This window comes from Heloderma suspectum, chromosome 10 (assembly GCF_057233095.1).
Source record: "Heloderma suspectum isolate Gila_16-S chromosome 10, 16-S_ref, whole genome shotgun sequence".
Classification (NCBI taxonomy): domain Eukaryota; kingdom Metazoa; phylum Chordata; class Lepidosauria; order Squamata; family Helodermatidae; genus Heloderma; species Heloderma suspectum.
In genome coordinates this window covers 9,426,986-9,443,711 of record NC_139467.1, presented here as the reverse complement: position 1 = coordinate 9,443,711, position 16,726 = coordinate 9,426,986, and the positions used below count along the sequence as shown (strand labels likewise).

Sequence of the window (16,726 nt, the reverse complement as noted above, 5' to 3'; positions counted from 1 at the left end):
AGCATTCCCCAGCCAGCATAGTTGTCTGGGGAATGCTGGGAGTTGTAGGACTTTTTTTCTGTCTACAGATGTGTAGGATTGTGCCCTTGGTCACCTAGTAAGCTTGATAGCTGAGTGGGGATTTTAAACCCAAACCCTCCAGTTTCTGGGGCATAATCTAGGGCATACAATCCACTCACCTAGGGCAGGCCCGTAGCCAGAAAGATTGTGGTGTGGGTGTAGGGATGTCCGAAAGTCACCTTTTCGACGGGGTGATTTGCGGTGGGGGGGAGGCGCTCCACACCTCTCCCCGAAATCCTAACCGGCTGGCTCCGCTCTGTGGAGATTCTGCAGAGCCGCCGGCCAGGGCCACCCGCAGCCAGACATCCGGCAGCTGGGCAGCCTGCAGGGGAAAAAAACAACAGCGTACACAAATGGCGGTGGCTACGGCGGCCGCCATTTGCGTTCCCTTTTTTGCTGTTTTAGCCTATGTAAATATTTACATAAGCTATTACGGAGAAAAAAGGGAATAAAATAGCATAGTGGGCGCCATTTGCGTTCCTTTTTTTGCGCAGTAAAAGCTTACATAAATACGTAGGCTAAGACAGCGAAAAAAGGAACGCAAATGGCGGCTGCCGTAGCCACCGCCATTTGCGTACGCTGGGGTTTTTTTAGCTTGCCATGATAGGCTACATAAATACTTACATAGCCTATCACGGCAAAGAGCAGGACACAAATGGCGGCCGCAGCAGCCGGTCGAAAGACCTGCCGCCGGAGCTGCCATCGCCGCCAGAGCCCCAAGTAAGTTTCGTTCCAGGGCTATTCCGTGAGGTGGCGGGGGGTGGGAGGCCATTCTGCCACGGGTTTCAGGGGGCCGAATGCCAGTGCATTCAGCCTCACCTCACTGAAATCCGTGGTGGAATTCTCCGCCATCCCTATGTGGGTGTGCTAACAGTGCAGAACATACACATGGATGCCCTAAACAATGTAGTGAGCAACTATGTAGAATACTGACTCCGCGCTGCTTTTGTTTTCTATGTTTAAAAGAGCTAGAGACTTCATTTTAAAAAAAAGTTGAACATTGGTGATGGTACTGGGGCGGGGGGAGATATCCTGGAAGGGGTCAGGCCCCCACAGTTCTGCCCTCCCCTAGTATAGTTCTCCATAGTCACTGACCCTGTTGTCCTTCACTCTTGCCCACTTGAAGCGAGGGAGTAATTTATTTAGTTCAGAAATGTTTATCCCCCCTAAATGTTTATCCCCCTTTGAAGAGAAGGAGTTGCTCAAAGCGGCTTACAACGTTTTAGAACAATAACAAGCTAAAAGGCAGCAGCAGAAACGTAGGGGCGAAAACCAAAATGAACAGTCAATAAATGAAGTTAAGCAACAGAGCAAAATGCTTCTTTAAAGAGAAATGTCTTCGCTTGTCAGGAGAACACAGATATAGAGGAATCTGGCAGAAGCGGGGAGATCCACATGTGGGGAGCCAACACGGAGAATGCCCTGTCAGGCGCTGCCATCAACTGTGCCTCTGAAGGCAAGGGCACATGCAAGAGAAGCGGAGCAGCTAATCTGAATGCACCCATTACCCTCAACAGCTGCACATTGGAGGGGAAGATCTGTACTAGTGGCCACACTGTCTTTCAGGGAACTTTGATCCACCACAACGGATCTTCCCTTTGAGGTACCTCTGATAAGCTCCTGGGAAGTTCCAGGAGTATTTATCTGCTACACTTCTATACTACTCAATAGCCAAAAGCTCTTTGGGAAATTCATGAAAATTGAAAGCTTGAATTTTTTTTAACAAAACATAATATAAAACCTTTAAAGGTTTAAAACAATAAAACCAGAGTAACACCCAGAAGCAGAGAAAGATCTAAAAACGCAACAACACATTCAAAAACAAAACTGAAGGACTAAAGAGCCTGGGAAAATAAAATGGTCTTCACCTGGAGTTCCCTGGAGAAAATCTGAAACCCACTCTGCTACTTTCCTGTGCTTGAGAAGAAACTATGGGGATGTGAAGCCACATTTCAGCAATACTCTCTCTTTCCCTTGTGTCAGATGGTCAGAATCTGTAAAACATGGAACCCCAAAAGCAGCACACAGCCTCACTGAGGTGGGAAGACTGGGGATGAGGCCTGATCCTGCTCTGACAAAAGTTTGGCTTGTCAGGCAGCATCACTGTGTGGGGAGTGAATTAAACTGGGCACCCAGGTTGTAAATCAAGCCCCATCCAGACCCCAGGGTGCTTTCTTCTCCCCAGTTCAGGATTCCAGTCCATCAAACCTTCCTCTCCTCAACCTCTACCCCCTTGTCCAACCCTAGGACAGTGTCTTGGTCTGGGGAGGTGTTGCCTGGGTGGCAGTCATGCAACAACCCTTCAACTGCGATAAGAGGAAATCCCTCAGCCCTTATCTTCTGCTGATCCAACTATAAATGCAGGCGGAGACAGAGAAGCAGCTTACTCAAGAGAAAACAACAGCCTGCAGAGCTAGGTAAGGAGACCAGCACCTTGTGGTGGGGATCTGACATTTTATTGGGCTTGGGTGAGACCCATTTACGATGGGATGTAAGAACTAATATTTTGTACAAAAGAATTCCAATTTGATCTGACTTTTGCACATTCCTGGAAACCGCTCATTGTGCAAACATTTTATATAATCTGCAAGGTGTCATACATTCTAGTTTATAGCAATGAATGAACAAATGACTGCATTAACGTGGAATCTGGTCAGAAGTGTTCAGTCTCTTGTAATCTAGCTTCTGCAAAATACTCCTTAGCAGTGCAAATTTTTAAGGACTGGAATTATAGCAATGTTTTAGTAACCTGCACAGTGCAAGACTATATGTGTCTACTCAGACATAAGTCCTAGTGTGTTCAATGAAACTTACTCCCAAATCCGTGTGTTTTCTCTCGAGTAGGCTGCTTCTCTGCCTCCGCCTGCATTTATAGTTGGATCAGCAGAAGATAAGGGCTGAAGGATTTTCTTGTATTGCAGTTGAAGTCTTGGTTGTGTGAATGAATGCGTTGCTCAGTCTTTATATGCCTGAGATTCTGCTACTTGTCCTAACTGCCTGAGGAATAATTCTGAGCCTTGAGAGCCTGTGATTTTGTGTCATTTCTCTCGGCAACATTGTTGACAGTTTTTAAATCCCTAAGAATATACAGGACAGGACAGATGATATCTTCATTGGTATAAAACCTGCGGAGGTTAAGAGTATGCAAGCTTTGACATTACACAACTATGAAGTGTGAAGTCATTTACCATTGCACGTATGTTTGTCATATTTAACAGCCTCACCATGAAACAATTTATTTTTTGCCACAGAAACACACATCCACACAATCAAGGGGATGCAGTGGAAGAAAAAGTTATTTTCAGTGATGCTGTTTAAGGAGGGTGTGGTACCTCCCCATCCTGACATGTTTTGGGATACCTGTTACTTCACAGGAGCATGTGTGTGTGTGTCTAGTAAACTTGCTGATACTGCCCATGGAGTGACCATTATCATAAATAACAGGGGGAGCAATCCCAGAGTCCCTAGAGCCTAGACAGTGTTTGGAGGGGCCATAGGATATTTTGGATTCCCTGATCTGACGTTGGAGAGAGCGCTCTGACCTCGGCGGGGGGAATCTGCGCTCTGCCCCTCCTCTCCCCCTCACAGCTGGGGCAGAAAGAACTGTGTCGGCTGCCTGCCTCTTCGAGGCTGGGAATTCAACCTCGGAGAGGGTGTAAAAGGGGTGTTCCAGTGGGTGGGGAGGGGACTGGAAGGCTGGGATATGAGTTGTCCTGAAGCTTCTCCAGCCTCCTTCCCCCCCCCTCCAAACTGACCTAGCTAGATAAGCAAAAAAAAAAAAAGCCCAATAGTCTAGCAAAAGCGCAGAGTGGGAAGACAGGGAGGCGCAGATCACCTCTGCTACACCTCCTGCTCTGCACTGGATGACCAAGTTGGGAAGCTTACAAACATCGAGAGCTGACAACATGTGATTATGCCCTTAATGTGTCTCTTCCTTTGGTGCGCATGCCAAAAACAGAAATCCCTTTGCTTCAAAACCAAAAATAAAAGGGCTGAATATTGGATCTGTGTTGGTAATATTGCCACGGCTATTTTCACATATGAGAAACCTATCCACACCAATTGCTCTCAGAATACTCTGGTTCTCTCCCACTCCACCACCACCCTGGCAACTAATCGTGAACATATTCAAGAGCAGGGCTGTGAACTTTGGGGTGAATCTTGGCTCCCACCCCTCAAAACCTTAAATGGATTCCATGCCAATTTTGTCAGTTAGGGCCAAAAGACACACAACCTGTTAGCAGAGATGCAGAAGAGACCATCTGATCTATTCAATGCCAACACTGTCCTGGGCAGGAGATGAGTTGAAAGTTGTGTCTCAGATCAGCTGATGAATTTTTTAATTTTTTTTTTTAACCAACGGGAGCAGACTAGCAGGCTGCAGCTTAACGTTGGCCGCAGTGTACTTCTGTATTGGCAAAGAATACAGCCAAGTACTAACGCCCCATAAATACATGGCCCAGGCACACTCCAGTTCACGTGGGATGAATTATTCCAGACTGTAACTCTTAATCAATACTCAATAACACATTTGAAATGGGGAAAAAATGAGAAACCAGATAATTCCTTATCTGAAGTATCTAAAATATTTGCATGCATAATAAATACTGCTAGTTCTGTAGGAGCTACATCAAGAGCTGTGTTTGTTATGCATGCAAATATTTTCTGTAGATGAAGTTAGCTGCCTGATTAAGAGGACTGTGTAACTCAAAATGTTGCCTATTCTTACCCCAGTCATTTAAAAACAAATTGGTTTAGATGTCGAAAGAAGGCGACAATCCTATACACACATGTACCTGGGAGTCAGTCCCATTGACCTTTGTGGGCTTTACTTCTGAGTAAATAAACATAGGTAGGATCAGGGTTCAAATAAAGTTTTAAGCAGACAAAGGAAGTCAGCGGGGAGGGGAAGGGATATAAAGAGATTCACAAGGATCTCAAAGATTTTTCTCAAGCCAAAGTGAATTAATTTCCTTTAATTTTCTTTGAATGAAGCTGAGGTTTTGCTCTGGCTTTTCAGTTGTAAACAGGAAAGGAAATTGTGTCTTTTGTTCTTGGTGCCATTTCTAATGTCTAAAAGTTCCCCATTGACCAAACAGCACTTCAGGAACAAAAAACAAAAGCTTGCCACTTCGTGGCTCTTTCAACCTGGTTTTTAATTACTTCTTGGCCCAAACCTGCTTCTCTCTCTTTTCTTGGGAAACACATCCCTTCTTACAAGAGGCTGGTGTGTTATTGGTAGGAGTGTGTGTCTGTGTGGGGAGTATAGGGGTTCAAATCCTCACTTAGCTGTGCAGCTTGCCAAATGATCTTGGGCCAACTGCTATACCTCTGAGCTTACATACCTCTCAGGGTTGTTGCGAGGATAAAATGAAGGAAATAATATCGACCTTAGCAACTTGGAGGGAGGTCCTGAGAAAAACAAACAAATAATAAAATCCCAGCATCATGCCTGACTCCAGAGGGCAGAAAAGTGCAGGCAGATGCCAGGGCACACTGCCGCCAAGAACGCTTCCACCCTATGCCAGGCACTTCCTGCTTTCCCCTCACCCTTAAGTAGGGTTGTTGTGAAGTTACTGATATTGTCGAGTAGGCTTGTTGTTGTACTGGCAATTAGAATGACAGAAGTGTGGAAGTGCATGTCTCCACATGTCCCATGCCCAGCTCTGGATAAACTGGGGCCCCCACTGCCATTACGGGTTGTGTGGATCCAGGGCGTTGCTCTGGCTTAATGCGTCTATAGGCGAGATCTTGTGGAAGTAGACCAAGAGTGTGATGCTGTTTCAAGACAGCACTGGATGATGTAGCTTCAGTTTTCACCGGCATCGTGGACAGTTAAAAGACGGTGTGTGCTCTTCAACTGGCATGTGGCTTGGCTTGCTTCTGTGAGACACCTGGGCAGAGGGGTCTAGAGTGACTTTGCACTTGGATAGCAACGTGGCTTAAGAGCCTGAGCTCCAAATCAGGAAGTCTACCTGGTTCAAATCTTGCCTCTGCCTTGCATTTACTGGGTGGCCTTAGGGACCTCCCTCCCTCTCAGCATCAGCAAACACCACCACATATGCTTTGCCCCCGGAAGGTCTTGGGTTCAGTCTCTGCCATCTCCAGTTGAAAAGGATTATGGGTAGTTGGGTTAAAAGGGCAACTAAAATGATCAAGGGGCTGGAGCACCTCTCCTACGAGGGAAGGCTACAACAACTGGGATTGTTTCGCCTGGAAAGACGGCGAGTGAGGAGAGACACGATAGAGGTGTACAAAATTATGCATGGTGTGGAGAAAGTGGATAGGGAGACATTTTTCTCCCTCTCTCACAATACTAGAACCCAGAGTGATCCCATGAAGCTGATTGGTGGGAGATTCAGAGCCAATAAAAGGAAGGACTTCTTCACGCATGGTTAAACTATGGAATTCCCTTACACAAGATGTAGTGATGGCCAGCAATTTGGATGGCTTTAAAAGAGGGTTAGAAAAATTCATGGAGGAGAAGGCTATGAGTGGCTACTAGTCCTGATGGCTATGTGCTACCTCCAGTACCAGAGGCAGTGAGCCTATGTGCACCAGTTGCTGGGGAACATGGGTGGGAGGGTGCTGTTGTACTCATGTCATGCTTGTGGGTTTCCCAGGGGCAGCTGGTTGGCTACTGTGTGAACAGAATGCTGGACTAGATGGACCCTTGCTCTGATCCAGCAGGTTCTTCTTATGTTCTTATGACTAGGAAAAGAGACATCTGCTTGAGAAACCCTGGACAGTCACCACCAGCCAGAATAGTCCATTTTGGGCTAGGTGGATTTATGGTCTGACTTGCTGGAAGGCAGCCTCGTATGTCTGCTCCCAGCCTGGGCTTCCAGATCTTTTGCCTAGCATGTGATTTACAATCCTGTGAAGTAATCTCTTTCTTTCTTTGGATTTATCCCCCCACCCTCTGACTTCCAAATGAGGAACCGATTTATACATTCAGTGGAATCAAAGCTTTTCCTGCACTGGACCATTTCAGGGTTTCCACATTTGAATCCTTGCCCACCAGGAACAAAAAAAATAATTTAAAAAATGCAAGAACATCCCTTCCTGTAGAAAACTAGTTTGTGAAGAGCTGAACTTAGCCTTCTCCTTGACATGCTGTTTTTCTAAGTGTGGAGATGGGTGTGTTTTGTTTTGAACAAGGAAGCATTCAAACTGGCAACCACCTCTTTTCCCCCACAGCGTCAAGTGAATACAGTTCAAGGAAAGCTTAACTCCTTGATTCTCCTGAATGTGCATAAATTGTCTGCAAGAGCTAACTGAACCATCTAGAAGGCATGTAGTACAGTCTTTCATGTGTGACCGTACCACTTCAGAATGCACTTTGGGGTGGAAAGTGTGAAAGCCAAAGTCTCCTTGCACATAGAAAGTTAGCAGGTCAGGGACAAGGCTACTCCTGGCAGCCCCTAGGGGAGTATCTACTATACTGACTGGAAATGCTCTGAGATGAAAATAATGTTTGCATAGTGTAATCATGACTCTTTAGGAAGGCTACCAGGAAGGTTCAAATTTCTGAAGGGGTGGGGCTTGGCAAGCAGTTGAGAGTGCTTAATAGGAGTCAGTGCCTGGTGCCAGGATTTGACCTTGAAACACAGGGTTGTCCTGACCTAAGAGTGCTCTGTGGGGCAATCGACAACAATCCGGGCTGAATACGAGCCAAGGGTTCATCCCGGGGAACTTACTGTCATTGCTCAGCCATGAAACATGAAATAATAATCAAGGAAAAGGGTACTTGGAGCATGTGCAGAGTACATTTCCTATAGCACACAGTCAAGCCTGCATCTTTAGCATTAGACAGGGCTTTAGAGTCAGCTTTGAGCCTTGAGTCCCTGCACCTCTCCTTTAAGAAATTAACCAGTGATAACCAAACAAGATTTTTGAATGCTATTTCAATGTAATGTTTTTTATCACTAGCTTTTGATTGATTCTCTACTTAATTCTACTACTGTTTTATTTCTTTTAAGCTTTGTGATTTTCCCCCGCCCCTGCCCCCTGGCTGTTAGGCAGCTCAAGAGTCCTGGGCTACAATCCTGTACACATTTACCTGGGTATAAGTGCCATTTGATACATTAGAATATTCCTGAGTACACATGCATAGGGCTGCAGTGTTAGACTGAGAGGCCAGGATCATACAAACAAGCACTAGAGACTGGGTTTGCCAACTGACCTGAAAAAGAATGTTCTGCCCTGCTTCTCTGCCTGTAGCATCCATTTGATCTGCAGAAATCAGAAGGTGAAGCTTTGTTTTTTCACTTCAGAGGGTAGTGGGAGGCATCTTTATTCCTTGGTAAAGTCTGCAGATCATGCTATCCTTAAAGGCACAGAATCAAGGAGTGGTAAGAGAAGTAGGCAACCCTGTAGAAATTTGATGAGTGTTACAGTATATTTTTAAATGGAAGGCCTGCACCTCTGGAGGATCTACTCCCCTTCCCAATGTTTTCATTTGGGAGTCAAATACTTTTACACTGGCACTGTGATAGATAATTAGGGAAAGGGGCCAAAGAGAGCCCTGTTGCCAAACTACCCAGGGTTAATGAGTGACAGGGACAGGATGGTTCCCCTGTCCCGCCACCCCATAAATTGAGCTCCTTATTCTCTGAGTGACGTTCCCAATTCTTCTAACTTTCAGTGCCTTGGGTCAGTTCCACCATGAAGCTTCTTGCTGTTTTCCTTGCCTTCACCATCTTCACAGGTGAGTGAGTCCCTCAGCCCAGAACTGTCAGAATCCTAGTCTTTGAATTAGAGTTAATTAAAACAAAGACCCACCCCACAAAACTCCTATGGATCAAGCATCACATTCTCATCTCCCCTCCTGCAGCAGCTCTGTGCCTTTTAAACATTTCACTGAAAAGTTAACAAAATTGAGATACAATCTGAACAAATTATAACAAAGTACATTTTTAAAAAGAACAGGTCTTACAATAGGTAAAAGTGAAACCATGGCGGCGGGGCGGGGGGGAGGCATATGGTAAAACTCCTTATATATTATTCTGAAACTGTATAAAAAGAGTCACTGCTCTGTAAATGTGCTTGAGGTTTTTCTGACCCCTTGAAAAGTATGACAACTTAATTAATCGATAAAGCTACTTCCCAAATTGTTCTTATCCATTCAGATTTTTTTTATCCTTTTGTATTTTGATCGTTCCCTCATTGTTTACCATTTGTGAATCTTTTTTAGATGTAGATCCATTTGTAAATGTTGTAAATAAAGAAATCTGTGGAATTTGAGAAGACTTCCAATAAGAGGCGATGCAGATTTTTGCTATAGTTATTACATTTACCTTTAAATATGTATCCTTCCAACTCATTTTTTTCTTTTAAATATCCCAATAAAATTGTTTTATGTGCCTTTTAGCTGTGTGAGAAGCGTAAGTTCAGCAAGAGCAGCTTTTCCTGGTGCAGAGACTCACTGGTTGGGAGGTGTCAGTAGCATTCATGCATCAAAGAACAGATCTAAAAGACCAAAAAAATGTAAAGTCCTGGACAAATAGAAAGGTTCCTTGCTTGGGACCAAAACGATAAAAGACTGCACCTAGCAAACCTCTTTGAAGGGGGCAAGAGTTCCATAGGTGGGGTGTCACCACTGAAAAAGTGGCCTCTGTGGTCCCTGTTCTGCTCACCTCAGCAAGTATAGGGGACCTGGAGAAGGACCCTCTGCAGATGGTCTCAGTACTCAGGCTTCTTGTGGGAAATATGAAATCCTTCTGTGATTTCATATTTTCATTTCCATGCTTCCTATTGGCCTACTGTTTCATATCAACACTTCATATAAGAATACTTTCCTATTTTCATAACAATACTTTTTTGTGGGAGTACTTGTGGGAGAATTCTTGTGGGAGTCGCAGATCCTGATGAGATTTCATATTTGAGACTGCCAAAAGCAAAACCACCCAGAGATGCCCGCACCTCTGAGTCACCAAGTCAGCTTGTCTCTCTCTCTCTCTTCACTTGCTCAAAGGCAAGAGAGAGTCCCAAGGAAACTCTGCTGTGATATTGTCTCCTATGTGGCTTCTTTTTATTTATTTATTGCATTTATATCCTGCCTATTTTCCTCCTGCAAGGAACCCATTCTCCTCCTCCTCCTCTCCATTTTATCCTCACAACAACAACCCTGTGAGGTAGGTTGAGCTGAGAGTCTGTGACTGGCCCAAAGTCAGCCAGGGAGATTCCATGGCCGAGTGGGGACTAGAACCCAGATCTCCCAGCTCACAGTCCAACACTCTCACCATTACACCACACTGGCTTTTCTTCCTGCAGGTTCCCAGGCCTCTGTTCTAAGCGATCAAACCCCCAGACAACGCCTGGAGCAGATTAGTGACACCCTCCAAAACTACATTGACATGTTTTCCGAACATGTGGCATTGATCCGCAATTCAAAACTGGGCAAGGAGTTCAAGTAAGTGAACAGGCTGGGCTCAGCTCAGGTTGGCCAATTAGCATGAGATCTTTCATCACCACTGCCCCCCTCACCCTCACAGTCACAGGTTGTACTGACCCAGAGTATGCGAGGTTGGCCTTACTGCTCTGCCTGTGTCAGGGTGGAAACTGAGCCAATAAACCCCAGAGCAGTTTTGATTCTGAGGAGGATCAGCAATCCGTGGGAGAGAGTGTGGGAGGGGGGCTTGCTGGCAAGTGTGGGAGGGGGGCTTGCTGGATGCTCAACACAGACGCAGGGAGCGATGAGCGATGGAGGGCACGGAAAGGAGGTGTAGCGCCCGTTTGGCGCGCAAGCAACGGCCATGTCCTGTGGACCCAAGGGAAAGAGGGAAGAACTCTCCCTAGCCCATAAGTTCAGGGTCTTCAAGTGATTCTCCTTCAAACAGGGATCAACTGCCTACCTGGAGCATAGGCTAGTCTGCTGTTCATTGCTTAGTCGCTGGTGATTAGCATCTGAAAGAGTCATTCAGTTGTAAAAGGATTAAAGCCTTGAAAAGAATCCTTTTGTCTGTGTCGTGAGTTGGCTATTGGAGTAGACTGAAAGAGGCCGCTAGGGCGCTCCTGACAGCCTGAAAGCCACGTTGACATTGATAACCGTCACTAGTCACTGGGATGGAAGACAGTATTTTCCCCCATCGCTTTTCTAGAGCAGAGGTGGGGAACGTGCGGCCCTTCATATGTTGTTGGACTGCAACTTCCATCAGCCTTAGCCAACATAGCCAATGGTGTGGGATGATGGGAATTGCAGTCCAACAACATCTGGAGACCACACATTCCCTGTCTGTGCAGCCTTTCCCAACCTGTTCCTCTCCAGATGTTTTGGACTACAACTCACAGCATTCCTGACCATTGACCATGCTGGCTGAGGCTGATGGGAGTTGAAGTCCAAGACATCTGGAGGGTATCAGGCATGGGAAAGCTGCTCTAGAGCTACAAAAGCACACATGGATGTGGCTTACTTGTTTGTACAAGGGTCTCAAAATGTTCAGGGTACCTCAATGCCATCTGGAACTGGAAGCAGAAATTCAGTACGTAGTCTGGGGCACCCTGAGGCTCAAAATGGGACATGGGTAGGGATGTATGGATTGTGTAACATCCACTCCGTCTATGTTTCTCAGACTGTCAGGCACCTTTTGTTCCATTGTCTGCTCACAGAGGCAATTTTTTTCAGCATGCGGAAAAATACGCAATTAATTACGTAAGAGGTTTCATAACAATTTACATAATTTACCTTAGTACGTAACATTTAATGTATTGTCTCCCATTCCATTCAAGTTTTCCTCAGCAGAAACTTGCATATTTTTCTAAGAATAAATATGCATAAATTTCAGGAAAACAATTAAAAAATAAATAAATCCGAAAGTCCATGGATTCCGTGCGGCCTGAGGGGGTCCCTCCACAGCGGATTCTGCAGATCTCTGAGCTAAGTCGAATTCTTAGATATCCGAGCTCATTTCAGTCCATCTGAAATTTCTCCAGCATCACTAGACATGGGTACATCTCTTCTTTGACACATGGGGCTTGAAGTGTACTGTGTTACAATTAAGGGTCCTTTGATGCTAAAAATGTGGTGCAAGATAACATTATTCAAGATAACTTAATGGTCAAAACGTGGGGCATGAAGTTTACCTCATAAAGGGGGCCGGAAGTCAATCACAGAGCAAAGCAAGACCACATAGGTCTATCTAGTCCAGGACCCTTTTTCCCACAGTGGCCAACCATATGTCCATGGGAAGCCCATGAGCAGAACATGAGTGCATGGCTGTCTCCTACTGTTGTTCTTCAACAACTGGTGTACATAAGCATGGGGTCTCCATAAGAGGGGAGGTCCTCTTATGGATCAGTAACTGGTTAAAGAACAGAAAGCAGAGAGCAGGAATCAATGGCAAATTCTCCCACTGGAGGGCTATCAACAGTGGAGTCCCACAGGGATCTGTATTGGGACCAGTGCATTTCAACTTATCAATAAAGGATCTGGAATCAGGAGTGAGCAATGAGGTGGCCAAATTTGCTGATGACACCAAATTATTTAGGCTGGTTAAAACAAAATGGGATCGCAAAGGGCTCCAAAAATCTCTCCAAACTGGGAAAATGGCCATCAAAATGGCAAATGCAGTTCAACGTAAGCAAGTATAAAGTGATGTACATTGGGGCAAAAAAATCCCAACTTCAAGTATAGCCTGATGGGATCTGAGCTAATGGTGACTGACCAGGAAAGAGATCTTGGGATGGTGGACAGCTCAGTGAAAATATCGACCCAGTGTGAGGGAAAGCCAAATTCCATGTTAGGCATCTTTAGGAAAGGAATCAAAAATCAAACTGCTAATATCACACTCATCTTATACAAATCTATGGTGTGACCACACTTGGAATACATATGGAACACCTACAGTTCTGGGCACCAGACCTAAGAAAGAATATTGTAGAGTTGGAAAAGGTGCATAGAGGAGCAAGTAAAATGATCAAGGGGCTGGAGCAACTCCCCTATGAGGGAAGATTAGAACAGCTGGGATTGTTTAGCGAACAGGCAAGTAAGGGAGACATGTTAGAGATGTACAAAATTATGCATGGTGTGGCAAAAGTGAATAGAAATGCATTTTTCCTATTCATAATACTGGAACCTGGAGTCATTTCATGAAGCTGATTGGTGAGAGATTCAGGACAGATAAAAGGAAGGACGTCTTCACACACAGCACATAGTTGAACTATGGAATTTGCTTCCACAAGATGTGGCGATGGCCACCACTTTGGATGGCTTTAAAAGGCAATTGGACAAATTCATGGAGGAGAAGGCTATCAATGGCTGCTAGTCTTGATGCCCTGACCTCCAGTATCAGAGGCAGTATGAGTATGTACACCAGTTGCTGGGGGACATGGACAGGTGGGTGCTTTTACAAGCATGTCCTGTTGGTGGGCTTCCTGTGGGCAGCTGGTTGGCCACTGTGTGAGCAGAATGCCATAGGTTAACTGTGCCTTGTGTGAGGATGTACTTGCTTTTATCTGTCCCTCTAAGTCATTCTACTGGTTTACTCTAAGAAGCCCCTGTATGGAAAAAACAGGCAGAGCTGAGTAGTGGAGTCTCAATGCGATGGACATGTCAGTTCCTCCCATACCAAGTCTGTGACTCGTTCTCCACAGCACCCACCTCACCGACAGCATCAACAGTGCCAAAGGCTACCAGGTAAAGCTGCAGAGGCAGCTGTCGCCAGAAGTCCAAGTCCTGTGGCAGAAAGCCTTTGCCGAGCTGCAGAACCTGAAGGAGAACGCGCAACCTTACGCCGATGGCCTGAATCAAAACATGCGGGGTGGCGTTGGCACGCTGCATGGGCGCCTGGCCCTGCTAACTGAGGAGCTGCTGAACCAGGTGGACCGAGGCGCGCAGGCCTGGCGGCAGGCTCTTGTCTCAGGCACTGAGAAGCTGCAGCAGAACCTGCAGCAGAACGTGGGGGATCTCCAGCTGGGGCCTTTGGTGGAGGACTTGAAGAGCAAAATGGAAAAGCCCATCCAGGAGTTCCAGCAAGGGGTGCAAACTCTAGCCCAGCAGCTTCAAGGCGCCTTCAGCCAGGGGGCCCAGCAAGTCCGCCATAACTTCAGCCCCTACGCTGAGGACCTCCACCACCAGGTCACTCACGCTGCCGGGAGTTTCCAGAATTGTCTCAGCAACTTTTGGGGCTGCTTTCAGGAGCAGCTCCCGTGAGAATCCGGCCTAGCAACCGGGTGAAGCGGGATGAGGAGAGAGGGGAGCTGGTCACTGCACAGTAAGCCCTATGACAGGTGCCTAGCGAGGGGCAAAGTGCCTATGGGACCACACTTCCTGATGCTACGTCAACTCTTGCCCGGAACCACCCCCTTCACGGGGCAATAAAATCTGTAGTTACAAATGATCCTTCTTGCCTTTGTGACCTTTATGGGTGTGGGAGGATGGAGGTGTGAGGAAAGAATATGGGGTTTACATTGGGGTGCAAAGGGAGCTCACAAGCTCGGGGAAGGCTGCTCTGATGTTACAATACCTGTTTATCATGCCTGCCAACAGAGCATCTTTGGACCTCAAGGTAGGTATTCAAAAAACCTTGCTTCATAGAATTAAAGGACTGGAAAAACCTCCAAGATCATCCAGTGTAGCGCCTTCCCAGGGCAGGAAGACAGCTGCAGCAGCATCCTTGATATGTGGGTATCCAGCCTCTGCTTAAAAACTAGGGCTGTGAACTGCTTTGGCCCGAAACCCGAGCTCTGAGTCAAAGTGGGGCACTTCGGGCTGCCTCCGAGGCAAAGCGGAGGGGGCCTGAAGCGGGTCTCTCTGAAGCACTTTGGTGCACTTTGGAGCAATCCGGAAGCCCAGCTGCTGTGCTGCTGGCACTGGCACTGCCCAGCCCCCAGCTCCTTACCTGGGTCCTCTGGACACACGCCGGCAGTTGTCTTGTTGTTCTGGAGGGGGGAGCCTTTTTTAAAATGGCAACTCCCCGTCTTTCTGGAAACACAGGGATTTGTCATTTTAAAAATGGCTCCCGCGATGTCAGGGTGGAAAGTGAGCCGATAGAACCCCAGAGCAGTTCTGATTCTGAGGAGGATCAGCAATCCGTGGGAGAGGAGCCAGCTCATCCCTCACAGGCACAGCAGCTGGCAGAGATTCCTCCTGCTGGCATTCCTGAGATAGATAGTGACCCTGGCAGTGAGCAAGTGTGGGAGGGGGTCTTGCTGGATGCTCAACACAGACGCAGGGAGCAACGAGCAATGGAGGGCACGGAAAGGAGGTGTAGCGCCCGTTTGGCGCGCAAGCAACGGCCATGTCCTGTGGACCCAAGGGAAAGAGGGAAGAACTCTCCCTAGCCCATAAGTTCAGGGTCTTCAAGTGATTTTCCTTCAAACAGGGATCAACTGCCTACCCGGAGCATAGGCTACTCTGCTGTTCATTGCTTAGTCACTGGTGATTAGCATCTGAAAGAGTCATTAAGTTGTAAAAGGATTAAAGCCTTGAAAAGAATCCTTTTGTCTGTGTCTTGAGTTGGCTATTGGAGTCTACTGAAAGAGGCTGCTAGGGCCCTCCTGACCCCCCCCCCCAGTACAAGAAGACAGCTGCTGGCTTGCGTCCAGAGGGCCTAGGAGCTGGAGGCAGCAGCAGCTCCCGTGGCAGTGCGGGTGGTGGCTGAGGGTTCTGCATAAGTTTTCAAGTCCCTTACATGTTGTAACCCTCCATGGCCTCTCCCCTGCTTTCCAACCATTTCCGCTGCTTTATTTGAAATGGAAATAACGAGCTAATAAAAAACACCATTTGAATATGTCTGTGTAAAGAGGGAGTTGTGCTGTAACAGCACTGCCATCCAGTGGACGTATAATGAAACTTATAGCACACTCAGATAAAGGCAATACCCAGGTGGAAAAAAATAAGATATGCATGTGAAGGAGCCGATGTTGATCCTGCAAAGTATCCAGAAGCAGAAGCCCTGGTAAAGTGGCTGGATGAAAAGCCTGGTGTGGACAAGCCCTTTATGTTGTGAAAAAAGGGCATAGAATTTCTCTCTCCATCTACTCCAGACCTTGCAAATTCTATAAACTTCTATCATGTCTTCTCTTTAGTTGTCTTTTCCTAAATGAGGAAGTCCCAGACACCTTAGCCTTTCCTTGATAGTTTCTCCTTTAACTCCATAATTTTCTCTGGAGAATTTATACTCTCTAAAAAGCAACACAGACAAGAAGCCTGGGTGCTCCACTCAACACAATCCTGAGGAGGGGAAGGTGTGATTGCCTTGTACATATTGTTAGGCACATGCACTCCACTAGATTTATGGTTTGGGGGTTATTCTGAATTACATTTAAGGGGCCCCAGACCTTCCCTAGAGTTCAGTTTCCTTAGAAGGAGAGCACTGGAGATTTATAGCATTTCTGTGATATAAGGTTTATTTACACATCTATACTGGTTGAGCATAAAATGGGGATCGATAACATTAGCACCCCATCAGATTTCTAGGAAAACTCGTAGTTCCATAGGATTTTCTGCAAGGAGCAAAGATAGTTGCTTCCTTTTCAGACCCAGCTCTAGCATAGACAGCCTTCCTGCTAAACATACAGACTTCTCTCACCCCCTCCCCTCGTCTAGTCGGGGGAGGAGAGAAAGATGAGTAATCTTTGCCAATCATCAGTGCCTTCTTCACTCCTCCTAGCTCCCACTGAAGCACATCACCAGAATGTTACCAGCTATCAACCATCCTTTGTC

General features: G+C 46.4%; 1 protein-coding gene across 1 annotated transcript; it reads left to right on the top strand.

The window, feature by feature from the left end:
* Nucleotides 1-2,445: 2,445 nt before the first annotated feature.
* LOC146337632 (uncharacterized) lies at nt 2,446-15,489 on the top strand. The gene is made up of 4 exons (XM_084815022.1): nt 2,446-2,477; nt 8,708-8,770; nt 10,336-10,474; nt 13,654-15,489. The coding sequence occupies exons 2-4, from the start codon at nt 8,728-8,730 to the stop codon at nt 14,210-14,212; spliced, it is 741 nt and encodes a 246-aa protein (XP_084671148.1). The 5' UTR covers nt 2,446-2,477; nt 8,708-8,727; the 3' UTR covers nt 14,213-15,489.
* The last annotated feature ends 1,237 nt before the right edge of the window (nt 15,490-16,726 follow it).

Bases quoted from the DNA above. Each gene is read 5' to 3' on its own strand.
- LOC146337632 (XM_084815022.1), top strand. From the start codon at position 8,728: ATGAAGCTTCTTGCTGTTTTCCTTGCCTTCACCATCTTCACAG. The intron at 8,771-10,335 runs GTGAGTGAGTCC...TTCTTCCTGCAG, and splicing joins TGCCTTCACCATCTTCACAG to GTTCCCAGGCCTCTGTTCTA. The intron at 10,475-13,653 runs GTAAGTGAACAG...CGTTCTCCACAG, and splicing joins AAACTGGGCAAGGAGTTCAA to CACCCACCTCACCGACAGCA.